General features: G+C 43.4%; 1 protein-coding gene across 2 annotated transcripts in view; it reads left to right on the top strand.

The window, feature by feature from the left end:
* The window catches only part of usp45 (ubiquitin specific peptidase 45), a 122,350-nt gene that overhangs the window by 57,245 nt on the left and 46,920 nt on the right, over nucleotides 1-18,185 (top strand). For both annotated transcript variants that reach the window (XR_014552681.1, XM_083635969.1), the window contains exons 6-8: nucleotides 2,133-2,284; nucleotides 6,546-6,641; nucleotides 7,385-7,515. Coding sequence is in view for 1 of the 2 variants with exons in the window: in XM_083635969.1 (XP_083492095.1) it covers nucleotides 2,133-2,284; nucleotides 6,546-6,641; nucleotides 7,385-7,515 (379 nt within the window). In the remaining variant the exon portion in view is untranslated. The remainder of the gene's footprint in view (nucleotides 1-2,132; nucleotides 2,285-6,545; nucleotides 6,642-7,384; nucleotides 7,516-18,185) is intronic.

Genomic DNA, 18,185 nt, shown 5'->3' with positions numbered 1-18,185 from the left:
TAGCTACTTTGTGATCAGCCATTAGCTACTTTCTGATCAGCCATTAGTTACTTTGTGATCAGCCATTAGCTACTTTCTGATCAGCCATTAGCTACTTTGTGATCAGCCATTATCTACTTTCTAATCAGCCATTAGCTACTTTGTGATCAGCCATTATCTACTTTCTAATCAGCCATTAGCTACTTTGTGATCAGCCATTAGCTACTTTCTAATCAGCCATTAGTTACTTTCTGATCAGCCATTAGTTACTTTCTAATCAGCCATTAGCTACTTTGTGATCAGCCATTAGCTACTTTCTAATCAGCCATTAGTTACTTTCTGATCAGCCATTAGTTACTTTCTAATCAGCCATTATCTACTTTCTAATCAGCCATTAGCTACTTTGTGATCAGCCATTATCTACTTTCTAATCAGCCATTAGTTACTTTCTGATCAGCCATTAGTTACTTTCTAATCAGCCATTAGCTACTTTGTGATCAGCCATTAGCTACTTTCTGATCAGCCATTAGCTACTTTCTGATCAGCCATTAGCTACTTTCCTTGGAAAAGAGCTGGCAACACTGCAGTCCAGCCATATAGATTTTGACCTAGTCTTGTTTTTCTTTTGGTTTTTACCTTCTGTCTGAACATATGCTTAGAGTTCCGGGCACGTCTTACCACAAAAAGCTATTTTATGCAAAGTTCTGTTCTGTCTTTAGACCCTTTCTTTAATGAGAAGCCAGGTCAGGCCTTTTCCTGTAGACAAGCCATTATGGATTCCTGCCAAAACTATGTGTGAGGGTTTGACCTCCTTTTATTCAATCTGTCTTGCCAGGACTTCTCACTGTTAGTTGTATCATTAACACTTGTCATTTATTCCCAGCATTAGCATGCCCGGCGTTGGGGGGGGGGGGCTGACCGGGCTGGGCCCCCCCATTCCCCAAACTGGCCCCCCCATTAATTAATTTCTTTTCTTTTTTCTCTCTTTTCTTGTGTGGCTAAAAACGTTTTTCTGTTTTAAAGTTTAAAATGGAATCTGGCTGTCATTAGGCATTGATTAACTGAATGCTATTGCTAACTGTTACTTTGAACATCCATTTGCAATGATTCTGGCTGGATATTAACTATTGTAAATTTGTCACAATGAATGCAATTTGTGCACAATGTGTAAATACATTTAATATTAATTGTTTAGGCCTAATTATTTGTAAAGTCACAACACATTAGAGATGTGTGTAGTTCTTCATAGATTTAGCCTCTTCATTTTGCTCTCAAATGCACCAGGTTGACGAATTTTACTTTAAAATGTTCAAAATCTTCTTCCGGGGGAGAATCCCCCCGGACCCCCCTTGGGTAGCTTGCCCCCCCCCCCAAGCTAGGGGCAGGCCCCCTCTGTAATTTGGGTCTGGAGCCGGGCCTGAGCATTAGCCTTGTTGTTAGCTGCTGGCTAGTCTATCCCCTGCAGACTATCTGTATCACAGTGTTAGATTCCAACCATCTGTCTACCTCTGTCCACCATACAGACAGACATCTGTATCTGAGTTTCTGTTTTAGGTTAGTTTTCATTGGTGATCAGGAGTAACAGCTGGCTCTGGAGAATGCACGCACGCACGCAGGCACGCACACACACACACACACACACACACACACACACACACACACACACACACACACACACACACTCCCCTCTCCCAAACCAGCGGAAACTTCTACAGCTGTCATCTGCTTTCCCAGATGACCCAGCTCTCCTTCCAGCTGCCATCCCAGCAGCCTGCTCCCAGCTCCAGTCTCCCAGCCACAGTCCTAGTTCCAGGGCAAAACCCCAGTTCTCTCTCTCTGAGGCCCGCTTTCACTCCCAGCCCCAATCAGCGTTCACACCCCAGCCACCATCTGAGCTCCAGCCCCCATCCTCAAGCTTAGCTGCCATATCTTGGTCCGAGCAATTAGCCTCTGCCTGGAAGGCCTGATCCAGCTGTAGACATTGGAACACCTGTCTTCAACACCCAAGACCTTTCCCCAAAACCTAATCCCCATCAGCTATCTGTACCTTCCATGCTCATCCCTACTGTTGCTCTCATATCATGTTAGCAAATGCGTGGTCCCCCCCCCCCCCCGCTTGTGCATCACTGACCTATTTAGCCTTGTTGTTCCAGGTACATCGCCCAAGATCATCAAGCTGCGAGAGGAGCCGTTTGACTATGCTGACCCACCCAGAGGGAAGAGTCCAGTCATCAACAGCATGTTGGTTCCTGTCAAAGGCATCAACAACCTGGGTAACACCTGCTTCTTTAACGCTGTTATGCAGGTTGGTATTACTATGAGTCCATTCATACATCAATATTCTAATAGATATCAAGGACAAATCCCAATACATGGCTACTCAATGATGCTGAATTCATTTTAATTTTAATTTTATATAATATAGTGTAGTTATATTACACCAGTTTGTCACCTTCACACCAGCGGGACCAAAAAAATGTGTGAAAAAGAAAAGCTGTGATGGAAGATGGTATTTTTATAGAACTAGGCCACTGCGTGGCCTAGCCCATAGCTCGGCTGCTGCGTGGCATCACATGCCCTATTGGTGCGTGTGGGTGTGTGTTGCTCACTAAATGTTTTTGCATCAGTGATGTCACAATGCCTCCTCGTGTGTGTGTGTGTGTGTGTGTGTGTGTGTGTGTGTGTGTGTGTGCGCGCGCCCCATTATATCACTGATGACATCATCAGTGTGTGTGTGTGTCCCTCTGACATCACTGATCAGTCTTGTCACAATGCCTCCTTGTGTGTGTGTGAGACATCACTGATCAGTCTTGTCACAATGCCTGCCTGCCTGTGTGTGTGTGTGTGTGTGTGTGTGTGTGTGTGCGTGCGTGCGTGCATGTGTGTGTGCGCGCCCTTATGACATCACTTTTGACAGGACTTATGGCATCATCACTGATGACATCACATCATTAGCTAATTAGCCTAATTCAATAATCTGGCTCTGTCAGGTCACCCGCACGGGTGCCCTTTACACACCCTGAAGGTTTCAGCCTGATCGCGCGTAAAACGGCAGAGCTGTGGCCAAACACAGAACTTGAAACAAACAAACAAACAAACAGACAAACATTGCCCACATACTCAATTTGATAAATTCACAAAAATACTAACTTCGTAAATATAGGACCAAGTTGTGATTAAAAGATCGTTAATGTTTTTCTCAATTAATTTTTTTCATGCCATACCTCTATCGACGCTCCTCTATATGAGCCTGAAGGCAGCATGGTCCGGTTAGCAGAAAGCTTGTTGTTTCCGGGTATTTCAAGTCATCTAATGTCACATTTGATGGTCATACTGAAAATTATGTTCTTCCCCAACTATTTCGCCAATGTTTATGTTATATTCAGGAGAAAACTGATGATTTTAGTAATGTAAAGCCCCAAACACACACAAAGCATCAATTGACGCGCCTCATTTGACGCGTGTCAATTGATGCTCCTATAGCGCACTGCAAGCATCAGATACCAATACCAACAGTACAGAACCAGCAGTATTTTGGGAAAAGGTCGCTATTTATATGTAGGCAGGCAGTTTGTACTACAGGTGTTTCGGTCGCTGCTGGAACCTCATTTGACGCTCCAAAATGGAAACAGGTTTAGAGTACAGGCGTCAAGGCAGTTTGACGCCCGTACACTACAGAACGCTCTTGGTGCACGTTTGGCCGTTTAAAACAACGGGTGGACTTCAAAACGCGAGTGCCAGACGCTCCCAGTGCGTTTGGGGCTTTAGTCCTTAACGATGTCAGAGCTAACAGTGGCTTAGAGTCTCCTGGTTCAAAAAGACACAGTTTCAATGGAGGTGTGTGTGTGTGTGTGTTCGCGCGTTGCTCCGCGCATAGCGTACTGAGAGGAAGAGATCTCTGCTCTGCCGCTGCGAGTGCACAGCGCTTCTGTCTCCCTCCCACTCTGTGTGCTGTGTGTCGAGCGCTATGCTGCCTGCTCTCTCTCTCTCTCACACTAGTCCCGAGAGAGAGAGAGAGAGAGAGAGAGCAGGCAGGCAGGCAGCATAGCGCTCGACACACAGCACACAGAGTGGGAGGGAGACAGACAGACACTGAGCGAGCGCTGTGGGGGCAAAGAATGGACAAAAGGAGCAGGGCGGGTTGCGCGCGTGTACAAAGGTTATATAGAGCTTATGACGTCATAAGCTCCTGCATTTTAGCACCTCGCGCACTGCTCTCTTCAATGAGGAAGTGGACATCCAGACCTTGTAGAAAAATGTCGATTTTAAGGCTTTGGGTTGAAAGTAATGTATCATAATTTCTGAGCCACACAATTACTAACTAACATTTTGGTTTCAAGGGACTTTAAGTAAAAATCCCCAGTAAACACTCAACATCTAACTGTAAATATGGGCAAAACATGCAGAGCGCCTGAATACATATTTATAGAATTGCATCATAAATGGTGTATTTTAGTTTATTTTCATCAGCCTTACAGTTACAGTTGTAATCAAGGAGTATGACAACACATTCAGCAGCATTATTATCTGTGCCATCTTGGTTATAATGGTGATATTACCTTTTAAAATTAGATTATTCACTGGAGGATGAATCCCCCCCCCCCCCCCCCCCTTTATTGCATCTCCATTTACTCTGGAATGGTAATAGACGTAAGTTTACTTACACTTGATTCATATTCCTTAGCTTTTTACCTTTCAAAGATGGCCAGAAATATGCATTCAGGCCTTATGGGTGAGGATGTTGGGTATGTCTGTCTAGGCGAGAGAACACCCCCAAAGCACCGCGTGATTTCTAACCCCACATAGGATAAGCAATAACCACGCCCTGTGGCGCCGGGATTGGCCAGGAGCAACACTGGAGGGCACGCAGCCCAGCGATTTCATGAACCAACTGAATAGAGAACGGACAGCGATTTCGAGAGCGGACATTGAAATGAATTATGGTCACCTACCTTCCTTAGCATAGTAATAATAATAATAATAAGTAGCCTATAATAATTGTAATCTACACAATGTACACAATCTATAAAAACATGCAATAATATAAATGGTGTTGTGTTCACGTTCATAGCTCATATAATATAATGTATCATATCGTTAATTTCAAGCTCAATTCTTACCCAGAGAAAAGGTACAGCACTGAAAATGTAACAAGCAATAGTTTTTTAAACATCTTTATTTTAAAAGATGAAAACCCCCAGGTGCTTTAGTCCCAAGCTTCAATGCTCCTGGCCAATCCCAGCGCCACAGGGCGTGGTTATTGCTTATCCTATGTGGGGTTAGAAATCACGCCAAAGCACCCTGGGCTTATTTGAAATGACAGAGAAGTAGCTATGATGAGTTAATTACAGATCTAAAGCAAGGTCAGTTTGTTAAGTGGATTTCTGACGGCAATTAACCCTGTTTGGTAGTCATTGCTTTATGCTAATAGGTCAATGGGATTTTCATGCTGACATTACATTATGTATATGAATGCCCAAAGTATGTGTAACCGCTGTTCAAGTGGTGCCTCTTAGAAGAGTATGCTATAGCAAATCAGTCATAGGATGAATGTGAGTGTAAACAGGCATAGGGGTAATATGTTTAGGCTTTTAGGACATTTCACAGTATATTCAGTGTAATGCAAGGCTAGCTTAAAGGCTTGGGCACTTTCACCTGCCCATACACGAGTGGCACTCAGTTGGTACACGGCATGTTCACCATACAAACCAGCTACAAAGCCTCCTAGTCTTTCTCTGGTTGAGTCATGGTGACTGCAAGCTGACATTCTTCTTCAACAATGAAGCTGTTTTTTTCCCTCCACCATTTTGTTAATCACCCTCAGGGCCTTGCTTGTTGATTGAAATTCGAGTGAGCGCGCTTTACATGCTTCTCCCTCCCTCTCCCTCTGTCTGGTGATATTGTCTCCTTGAAAATTGCAATCTTTCTGGTGAAAACACATAATTGTGAGAGGACGAGCTGTGTCTGTGCTCACAATGCAGCTCCATTGTGTCTTTCCCATAGCAACTGTCTTCATTGCCAGGATGTGACAAAACAAATATCTGTAGAAAGGGAAGGAAAAGATGATTCTCTAACATGAATGGACAATGGCTGCTTCATGTCGTCACCAAGGATGTTCTCTCCTCTACATTTCAAACTCACATGATAGATTCATTTGAAAGCCTCTTTCAGAATAACAAACTCACACAAGTTTCCACAATCCTCCTAAAATGGAGACATTTCACAAGTGTATTTAATTTAATTGATGACCTTGCATTGCCACTCGCTACGTGTGAATACAATTTCATTTCATCAAACGATTATTTCCTTTTCTTTTTCCTTCTTTTTCGAGATGTTTTTTGTCTGTTATTTGTTACATATAAAATCATCACAAGACTGGTTTGATGCGCTCCTGTGTTTTTATGAAGTGTAAACCATTTTAAAATTATTTCCTGATCTGTTAACAACATACATACACATACCTGATTGATGTGTTGATCTACTGCTACTTAGTACAGCTGTGAAATAATTTACTATGGCCTATGAAATGTTTAACAGACTTAAAATAATTATATTCTGTCCCATAGAACCTGTCCCAGACACACATGCTTATCGACCTCATCCAGGAAGTAAAGGAGAAAGGGTACAAGCTGAGGATCTGCCTCCCTGCTGAGGCCAACCTGGTACATGTGCTGTCCATCACCTCACCCATCTCTAACAGAGTATAGTCTATTTCCAACCACATAACCTTTCCCTAATGGGTTGGACCATTATCCAAATGCAAATTGCATTGTTTTTTAAATGTATATCCTACTAATCGGTCTGAGTCTCAGGCACCTAAGATCCTTTCACTAACAACTGCAATGATATCAAACCTCTCTTGAACATCTGTTGAACTGGTCATATTTTAAGTCTATTGTATTTCTCTCCATTTTGCCAACTTCCAGTCTAACTTTAAAGACGTGGCCTGTTAGTTGTAAGAAGTAAATGTAATACTACCTGAAATTTTACTATGAACATTTGATGATGTCCTTAGTGTATGCCTCTCCTTATTTAGCAAATTCCAGTCTAACTAGAATACTATGCCATGTAGCGCAAGGAAGTCGATGTGAAAATCTGAAATGTTCAATTCCGGTTACATAAAGTTATGCCATGTAGCGCAAGGAAGTCGATGTGAACATCTGAAATGTTCAATTCCGGTTACATAAAGTTACAAAGAGTGAGTCACATCTAGGCATGTTGGCTGTCATGTAGAATGTGGCTTTTGCACTTGTATTTAGTTGTATTGGGCGACCCTAGTTACATTTGGATCCTGTGTGGTGCTAATCCTTCCCTTCTATCGTGCATAATCTCTGGAATTCTTGCCATAACATAAAATCTAGAAATAATTGTGGCTTACTTTTCCCTTTGACTCCATCTGTTGTAGACTCCACTGACAGTGATGCTGCCCAGCCCAGAGCCCCTGACCTCGGCCATGTTCCTCTTCCTCCACAGCATGAAGGAACCAGGGAAAGGCCCGGTTAATCCCAAGATCCTCTTCAACCAGCTCTGTCAGAAGTAAGACACAGGGCCCTATCTTCCCAAAAGCGCGAATTTAGCGTTTGTGCTCATTTAACGCTGTGCGCAATGCAAATTGGGGGCGGACACAAGCGCATGCCTGTGATAATTGTACTGGGCATAGGCTGCCACATGCCAAAGCACGCGTTTCAGCGCTAAAATGTGGGGATGGATGGCATTATCCTATCGTCAGCAGCGCGCAATTACTTTGCGCTAAGAGCTTTGAAAAGGACCTTTTACGCGCAAATACCTCGCTGCGCTGGGAGCACACTGTAATCTCAGCGCAGCGCAGTGCAAAAAAGAATTTATTTTGGATATGTCATTACGCACAGCCTTGCCATGCCAATACATCAAATTATGCTGCTAAAATTGGGTATTAGCAGATAATTCAGTGAGGCAATCAACTATAACTCACTGAGAAACTTTTATCACATCGCAAAGAGGGAAATTAATTGAGAAAACTTGTTGGACAATGGAGGCTATATCAAGGCTATTTACCTTCATAACCCGGGGGGTCGTTGGCACCACAGACGATCTGTCAATAAGCTCCCTCTGTCCTCGCACGAGTGAGTACACTCTATTACCCATGGAGAGAATTACAGCATATTGCATGCCTCGCGCAAACAGCCATTGCGAGACGGGAATCTGATTGGTTTTGATTGACGTAATGCCCAGGATTGCCTGGTCACACCCAGGGCTTAAAATTCACTTTGCAAACTAGGGGGGGGGATTCCCCCCTTATGTTCTTCAGATAGGGGGGATTTATATATTTTGGGGGGATCTATAGACTTTGGGGGGTATTTCTTCAGCCGATACTATAACTATGTCTATATGGTCTATAATATCTACGTATATAACTACTATGTCAGTTATAGTATAACCAACAAATACCTGCTTCTCCTGTCCAATAAGTGATGATACTGTAATTTCACATTTTTGTATTTAAAAAAGGAAGTAGTTTATGCACATCTGCAGGGCTCGACGTTAACGGCTGCCCGGTTGCCCCGGGCAACCCAAAAAAATAGGGCAACCATTTCTTGGCCTTTGGTTGCCCCAGGGGCAACCACGTTTTAACATGCAAAAAAATATGTACAGCAGCAAACAACAAAATATACACCAAATAAATATCTTTTAATACTTGTTGTGAGTGACATATATGTGACATTTTATTGCTGTTACAATCGGAACGATGTTACTAATTACCAGTCGGAACCTACGTGATGCATGCTGCACGTGCGGTGTGTTTAACGAGTACTGACTCGGACAGGTGGCTGCTCGCTCGCACACAATCACAGCGGCTGCAAGACGCACCGTGAAGATGTCAAAAGCAGATGAAGTCTGGCTGCATGGGTCCAAGCCCCGACTAAAGGTCTCATTATGCTTCCCGCATTGGCGAGGACCGCGAGTGTCCGCACGGAAAAGTGACTCAAAGCAGCAGACGCGCCCCTCCACAAGGCTCCTGTGCAGACGGTTTTCGCCTGGCCGTGCACACCCCGAATTGTGTAACTACGTGGACGCGGCTGGGCGGACAAAGTGGAGTTTTCAAGACTCCAGCTCACTTCCGCGAGCAGAAACCCACACAGTGTATAAAAGCTCCACACGTTTCCTCGTCAAGATTCAGTGTCTCTCATTTCCGTGCGACAGTCCAAACTTCAAGCATAATTCCAGCTTAACGCTATACTGCAAAGCATGTAGCCTACAACAAGCCTACAACATACACCTCGACCAGGACATCCCAATATCAAGTTAAACAAATCCTTTCAGTGCAAATGCATTATAAAAACAAAAAATAAGATTTGTTTAGAAAACTAAATTACACAAATTTATTATTATTATTATTATTATTATCATTATTACTACTACTACACCCGGTGCGCACACTGAATAGGCCTATTATACTATACTATATACTATTATACTTACTTTTCTGTCACATCGTCATTATTAAGCCGGCTTATGACTGCATAGTATCTTAATTACTCAAAATATAAGGCGACTAAAATTGGGCAACCGTATTTTTTTTCGGGCAACCAAAAGCTCTTGCCAGATTGCCCCTCCGGCAACCACTTTTAAAAGTTAACGTCGAGCCCTGACCTGAGTCTAAATTACTTTTTTCCGTGTTTTTTCTGCAGACTAAGCCATAGGCTTTTGGTTCTATGAAAGCCTTTATTTTTTGTATTGAGTGATACACTTTAATAAAACACTAATATCATATTATATCATAAGTGTTCTTTGTTTTGTGTTCACAATAGTGGTCTCAGTTAGATTTGGTTAGGTCAGAGCGTAATGGAATATTAAATCATCCACCTTTGCTCACTACATCTGCCTTTCTTACTTAATGTCATTACTGGCAACTAAACCTGTTCGAATTTTGCATTGGGTAGAGTTCTATTGAAGTGAATTAGACAGGCATGGAAAATCCACTATAAACCATTATCTGTGTGTCGTTTCACTTTTTATTGAAAATGCTTCCAAAAGATTTTCACGGCTGCTTTATGAGAAACGCCATTTGAGTGGCGACAACAACGTTGACATCACTTGCACTCGGCATAAGGAGGATTAACGTTATTATTAACGTCATTATCGATATCAGAGCGGGTCCCCCTTCTGACGACATAGTTTTCCTTTTTAGCCAGCGATCTATCATGTTTGCAAGCAGCTGTCTGTATCCACCGAGAAATCAGCAGAGGAGCGTTGATGTCGAGAGAGGGAGCGGACAGAGCGGACATGCTAATGTTTGTTGTTAACTGGCCACGGAAGTGAAATTGGTCCGCCCGTGTAAGCGTCCGGCCAGTGATTTGAATGCATTAAGCACCGTTCCACACAAACATACCGTAGATCGGTCTGCGGCTCTGCGCAAACCATTGCGGGATTATTCCCCCTTTACAAATTGAAAATATGCGGGAATTCGGGAAAATGTGCGGGATTCCCGCAATCCCGTGCCGAATTTTAAGCCCTGACACCCGTAAATAATTCTGGTATTTAAGACCGCCCAAATCCCGTTTGCGCAGGCATTTGGGGGCGCAGATGATTTTGGCAGGACTCTAATTTGCGTCTGCGACACTTGCCGCCAAGGATTGCATCCCCAACATATTTCGGGGCTGTTTTAACTTAGAAATCAGGGAGGTCACGTCTACCAGACAATTATATCACTTTTAAACAGTTACATTTCTGTATAAATCATTACAATATGCTCCCGTGAGGTGGGGATGCTGCCAAACGGCCCCCGGTGCCAAATTTGTAAATACCGGAGGATCAATAAGCTTTCACGTTAACGGTTCTCTTATCGGTAGGCTACTGGAGAAATTAAGAAAATAGATTTCCTATTAATAATTGCTACATAAACGTTGTCTTGCACATTTTATCTCACCAACTCCATAAGACATGCCTGCCTATGATGTGTTTTTGCGATTTCCAAACGAGAGAAGAGATCCTCTTTTCCGCGTTGCGTTCTCTCTCTCAGGAGAGACAGGCAGCTCGCTGCTGACTTGAGGGGACAGAAGGGAGGGTCTGGGCTCACAGCACACACACAAGTGGCACACACACACACACACACGCACACGCTGAAGGGAAGGCAGCTGAGCCGAGGAGAGACCGCAACACGCTAAGAAAGAAGTCAAGTCTGGTTGTACTTCACTCGAGTTGATGCTGACAAGTCACGTTATCACAAGTAGTGCAATAAATCTTTTGCTAGTAGGCTAAACGTGGAAACACGAGCAATTTTATCTAAACATTTCTCTCGTCAAACTTTCTCTTCAAAATATTAAAAGGTACCGATGAGAGTACCGTTGAAGTACCGGATCGATATGCAGTATCAATAAGAGTAGTAGTATCATTAATTCCTTAATGATACCCATCCCTAGTCAGCAGTTATCCAGCTGCACCACAACTGTTGGCCTGGCAACGCTCCTTCACTGCAGCAGCAGTTTACAACATAGGGGCCACAGCTTTCACCTGCTTTCATCCGCTCACAACGGTGGTGACCACTTCAACCAGCCAGACCCAGCTAGCACCTGGTCCACTTCAACCAGCCAGACCCAGCTAGCACCTGGTCCCAGCCAAACACACCAAGGCCAACACACATACAACAAGCAAACACTGCACCAAAGCCATGGAGCGGCTAGCTCTTTTTTGCTCTTCTGCCTTTTGCCACACTGCTGTGCCACCTGTGTCATAAGTGACCCTGAGCGGGGTGGAAGTGGCTGTGTGGCAGACTGACGTGCAGCCCTACATTTGTGAACTGAACAGTTGGTTGGCTCTCTTATGAACACTCAGCCTGATTGTTTGGTTGGTTGGGTTCTTGTTTGAACATGGTACACTGCTGGTTAGGTCCACTCTGTGTGTGTGTGTGTGTGTGTGTGTGGGGGGGGGGGGGGTCTTGCACTGTTCAGTAGTGCAGGTGGGCGGCTAGGGCATTTAACTATCGGACGACTGGGTACGTCTCTGGTGCGGCTTTGATGATTATTATGGTACCTAGCTTTCATCAGACAGACCTTTTGTGCGTACGTGTGTGCACACACACGTGCGTGTGCGTATTACTATGTGTGTATGATGCCACCACACCTGGTACCACCTAGCCTGCAGCACACACAGATAAGCAAGCATTACACACACAGGCCCACCCGCGTGCGCGTGCGCGCGCACACACACACACACACACACACACACACACACACACACACACACACACACACACACACACACACACACACACACACACACACACACCTTTATGCACACACACACAGACCTCATTTTATTCCATTTCCATTCCAGTGACATTCATTTAAATAGACACATGACTTCATTGAAGCCTGAGCACTCGTTACCAATATGCCACATATTTACCACAATCGAGCTTTTTACTCAATTCAATTGAACACATCTGTGGGGATTTCTCAGTTGGTCGCTTGTACGTAGCGGTGGCCCTGAACTTTCATAGAGTGAATACAAATATGCCGGCTTAACATCCACTCACACTCTCCTCAATGCGAGGAAATGAAACTGGAAGATGTATGGGATTTTTCAAATGAAAACAACTCAATCAGTCATGTATTTCTCTGTGTGACTGTCTGTGATCCAGTCAAGCTCTCACAACATCCCTCTTATTTCAACTCCTACGTACAGCGGTTCCCCACATTCTGGTCTGTAGCTCCGAGCTGAAAGAACACGGTCAAGAGTTGCTCTCATTAACGGGGACATTTCTCTCCCATTATAGTGACCTTCACAATGGCTACACTCTGTCTATATACCCTGTCTATATACCCTGTCTATATACCCTGTCGCGCTCACTTGTCACTGCTGGCTCTTGTCGCTCCAAGAGGGTTGGATCTGTCCCTGACCTGTTGGGGGAGAGAGCCACAGCCTCTATCTACAGTAGAGCGCTTCGCCTTTTCTCTTTCACTGTCTTTCCCATTAACAGGCAGGTTCATATGGCTCGCTGCCTCAGACCAGGCTCAGTTTGAGTGTTTATTTGGAACACCTATTGACCTGTTTGTGTGTGTGTGTGTGTGTGTTTGCGTGTGTGTGTACGTGTGTGTGTGTGTGTGTTTGCGTGCATGCGTGTGCGTGCGTGCGTATGTGCGTGTGTGTGTGCGTGCGTGCGCGTGTGTGTATATGTGTGTGTGTACGTGCGTGCGTGCGTGCATGCATGCATGCGTGTGCCCGCTTGCACACTTGTGAAGATATACACATGCAATCAACCTCAACCAGCTCAGTAGCCCCAGCATGCCCCTTCCTCATCCTGCCAGCTGGGTAGGTCTGGTCCAGGCTTGGCCCAATGCCAAGCCTAGTGGGTTGGATGGTCCAGTGCCAGCCAGGGTCCCAGCTTGTACCCAGACCATGTTTTACAAGGCTAGTGAGTGGCAACACAGGGGTGGTAAATAGCATTAAATAGAAAGTTTTCAAATTTTGTATTTCCTACTTTTTCTGGGAGTCTGATGTCTGTCATGAACATTTAAAGCATTTTAAATGCTATTTGTCACGACTGTTATCCTTATTAATCTATCGAGACACATCCATGGCATTAATTATACAACGGGCAGTTCCGACCAAGCAATCCGATTGGTCACATAGACATTTAGAACATGCTCAAATCAGCATAACAGCACACCTAGCCGTCATAGGCGTGCTCAAATGAAAAAAGATTCAGAGTTGACGTAGGGCTGGGCGATATGACGATCTTAGATCGTTAACGATTAGAATGGCTCCATGATCTGCCTTTCCAGACAGAGCATTAGAATCGCGCTACATGCAGTGCACATTCTATCAGTTGCATTTCTATGTCTGAAAGACGCTTCCAAAGTTTTCCTCCTCCTCCCTCTTTTCACTTCAAAGTGCGACTCGTGAGCGCAGCAGAGCAACACGGAGGATGACAACACGGAGCGGTGGTTGGTTTGACACACACTCTCCAGAGCAGAGAATTGTAGCCTATTCTGTAGCCTACCTTTCCTCTGCAGTAGGCAGCAGCACTGTGCTCCAAACCGCGCCGGAGCTTCTCCCCATGTTTAGAAAGTGATTAAGCGGTTTATTGAGTCATGTCTAGCAGGGTAACTGCGGCGGATAGTCGGACCTGATTCTACAGTTATAATCCACAGTTCATGTTTAGAAGAGGCTATACACATTTAACCAGGGCTCGACAGGACCTCCCCTCATCCCGGGGACGTTTGAAATAGCGTTAGGGACGATAGAAATTAATTTGGGGACGCACCCCGGGACGATACAATGCTCTTATAATAAATGGCGATGAAAATCACACGAACGCAAATGAAACCTCTTTACACACACACACACACACACACACACACACACACACACACACACACACACACACACACACACACACACACACACACGCACACAACACACACACTAAACAAACATGCGGGTAGAGAGACAGATAGAGTGTAAAAAGTGTCTGAATCATATCTATGGCTGCTTTATAGTTTGAGTTTCATTTGCTTCAGTCAGATTTGGGCAGTTATTTTAAATGTGAGGACGCATTGCTCTTAATCTGCTGTCATCCTGCCTCGTATTCCCAGGTGAGCGTGTTTCTGCTCCGTTTCCCCCTCACTGCTTAAAGTCGAGCTGAACCCAAAAATGACTTTTCTTTTCTTTTAGTTCAAATACCTGGGTATTCAGTGCACCTATTTAATAATTTATGCCAAAAAAAACATCACAAAAATCGAATTTCTTTAGTTTTTCACACTTTTTCACATCAAAAGTTCAATTTTCAAAATTTCATTCATAACAGTAATCTACAGTTTGCTGACGTCACCTAGTACTATCAAATTTCTACCCCATTTCAGCCAATCATATCACGACATGGCAGCTGTCAATCAAATCTTCATTTCAGGATAACTTTCTCTTCCAAATGAAGGGGAAAATGGCGCCTACAGTAGTGCCTGTCATCTGGCAGAATTTCTAGCCCATAAACTAACTACTAACTTGACCAATTATGCAAACTAAATCAAACGGTAATGTCTAAGAATGCAAAGAAATGTAACTGGCTCGTTAAAACTTGCATTCCAGGAATATTATTTACTGCAATAGCGATAATGGCGCGCGCCTCCGAGAGCCTGGTTGTCAGTGCTCGCACCTCAGAGATTCCAGGCCGACGGGCTGCACTCTCTGCTCGGCAACATGAAGGCAGCTGGCTGCCTGCGGCTCGCTGAGCTCCACTCAGCCACTAACCTCGCGTCAGCAGGCTCTTCCCGAGGGGAGTGCCACAACATGCTGAATCCCACTCGATTTGGAGGCGGAACACGCCAGGATTGGCCAAAGCCCAATCCAGTCCCCAGAATTGTCAAATAAAATCATCGACATGATACTATGACCCGCCTCTCAACCTGTCATCTCAGACAAATTATGTTTTCAGTCTGAAACGGACTCCGACACACGCGACGAACGGGTTCAGTTCGACTTTAACCTCAACGCTGTGGTGTGTGTGTGACGTGCCGAGCCGCATGTCAGACAGAGCTCTCTCTCTCACCATTAAACTAGCTAATTAAAATGACAACAATCACGTGAAAGATCACCCCACAAAAGCAACCGACGGTGGACTCAATCGCAGATAGCCCGTATATTCATACCAGTGTTTCCCACAGGATTTGGAGTATTTGTGGTGGGGGACCGCAGACCCCCTAGGGGGGTGCGTGGGCATGGCCCCCCGCAAGATTTCTTTTTAACATTTTAAAGTAAAATGCATGAATTTGGTGTACTTTGAGAAAGCTTAAGAGCAAAATTAAAAGGCTAGATCTATGAAGAACATGTCATCATTACTGTGCTGTGGGTTTACAATGACAAACTAAATTTCTCCCTATAGGTCAGGGATACTCAACTTGCTTTGCCACTTTCGTGAAATGATAGAAGGCGAGGGGCCAGTTAATAAACAAACAATATACATTTTTCTGTAGCGGATTGTAGGTTTTTGGGGTGTCAGCCAGAGTTTAGGCTGACAATGTTGTGCACACCGGATAGTTAGTTAGGTTAAGTTAGTTAGGTTAAGTACATACATAAGTGCCTGGGTAGCGAGCAGATGGCGGTATTTGACAATTTAGCAGCTAAATCATAGATTATTGAAAGATATTCCATATTCCATACTGAAATGCTATAACAGAAGTATTGGCCAGAATGACATGAACATTTATTGGACACTTATTCAGCGGGTATCTTGCATGTTGCGTTCAGGTGCACTGTAAAAAAAAAATTTTTTTTTTTTTTGGTCAACATCTATTTGTGGCGGTCAAAATCCTTTTGTGGCGGCCCGCCACAAATTCCTTTGTGTATGGGAAACACTGCATCCCATCGCCCAACCCTACTGTATAGCCTAAATAATAGTGAACCAATACATATAGATAGATAGAGAGATAGATAGATCGATAGATAGATTGATAGAGTGAGCATGTGCATGCTTGTGAACATTATTTCTTAGCACATGAATTATTGTAAACTCAGCGTAACAAATTGTATTTTAAATTTCCATGACTTTTCCAGGTTTCTCATGACCATATGAACCCTGAAATTAGTTTGGTTGTACTTGTACTGTTCAGTAACTTGCAAAATAGTCTTAAAACCAATATGAAATAGAATCGTGATAAGATCGTGGATCATGATCCTGGCTGAAAAAATCGTGATATGATATTTTTGCCATATCGCCCAGCCCTAAGTTGACGTTACTAGACGCTCTGCCATCCTACCTCATCAGCTGTGCCAGTGAGTCGATGACATATGGCGCTACTAGCTAAAAATACATGTGAAGTTCGAAGACGTAGCTAAATCTGTCCATGAGCAAGGCAGTTTGTGGTTATGTATTTATAAATGTGTCCATGAGCAAGGCAGTTTGTGGTTATGTATTTATAAATGTGTCCATGAGCAAGGCAGTTTGTGGTTATGTATTTATAAATGTGTCCATGAGCAAAGCAGTTTGTGGTTATGTATTTATAAATGTGTCCATGAGCAAGGCAGTTTGTGGTTATGTATTTATAAATGTGTCCATGAGCAAGGCAGTTTATGGTTATGTATTTATAAATGTGTCCATGAGCAAGGCAGTTTATGGTTATGTATTTATAAATGTGTCCATGAGCAAGGCAGTTTATGGTTATGTATTTATAAATGTGTCCATGAGCAAGGCAGTTTATGGTTATGTATTTATAAATGTGTCCATGAGCAAGGCAGTTTATGGTTATGTATTTATAAATGTGTCCATGAGCAAGGCAGTTTGTGGTTATGTATTTATAAATGTGTCCATGAGCAAGGCAGTTTGTGGTTATGTATTTATAAATGTGTCCATGAGCAAGGCAGTTTGTGGTTATGTATTTATAAATGTGTCCATGAGCAAGGCAGTTTATGGTTATGTATTTATAAATGTGTCCATGAGCAAGGCAGTTTATGGTTATGTATTTATAAATGTGTCCATGAGCAAGGCAGTTTATGGTTATGTATTTATTCAGTTTGTAAAATCATGACCTCTACAAAGCATTAGCTCAAGTTGGCTGGCTGACTCAACAGTGACTAGAAAGCGCCTCTGTTGTTAGGTCGTTACTAAGAGTCCACCTCCTTGCTGGAGTAGTCTAAAAGTATTTTATTTTGACAACGAATTGGCCTACAATATTAATACATTTTGTTTATATCTTTTATTTTGTTGGTAATTGTTAATAATAATCGCACAAGATAATATTGCACAAGAGGGTGTGCTTTACCGTCATTCATAAACATTTCATTACTGCTTTATTATATATGAACTAGGACTTCAACTAATGATTGTTTTCATTGATGATTCATCTGTCAATTATTTTCTAGATTAATCAATTAGTTGTTAAATTGTTTGGTCTATAGACCAAATCACCGTGACGTCACCATGTAAACAAATTTACTTCCGGGTACCACTTGGGGAAGGCGGCAGGTTTAAATGTGCGTGTTGTCAAATAAATGCTGTCAAACCCTCTCGTTGTTTTCGGCCGACTACTTTCAATTTAAATGGTTAAACGGTTGGTAAACATGCTTGTCCGACGTATCTAGCCTTTCTTCTGTGTTTGTTTTATGTAGTGTTAGCTAGCTAATAACGTTTGTTTGTCTGTCAAACTCGCTGTTTTTTTGCAGACTCGTTAACGTTACAGACAGAGCTACTGACGCCACGTTAATTTAATTTACGGTAGCTTCAAGTCTACTCT

Source organism: Poromitra crassiceps, assembly GCF_964638095.1.
Source record: "Poromitra crassiceps genome assembly, chromosome: 1".
NCBI classification, from domain to species: Eukaryota; Metazoa; Chordata; class Actinopteri; order Beryciformes; family Melamphaidae; genus Poromitra; species Poromitra crassiceps.
This window is presented reverse-complemented; position numbering and strand designations above follow the sequence as displayed.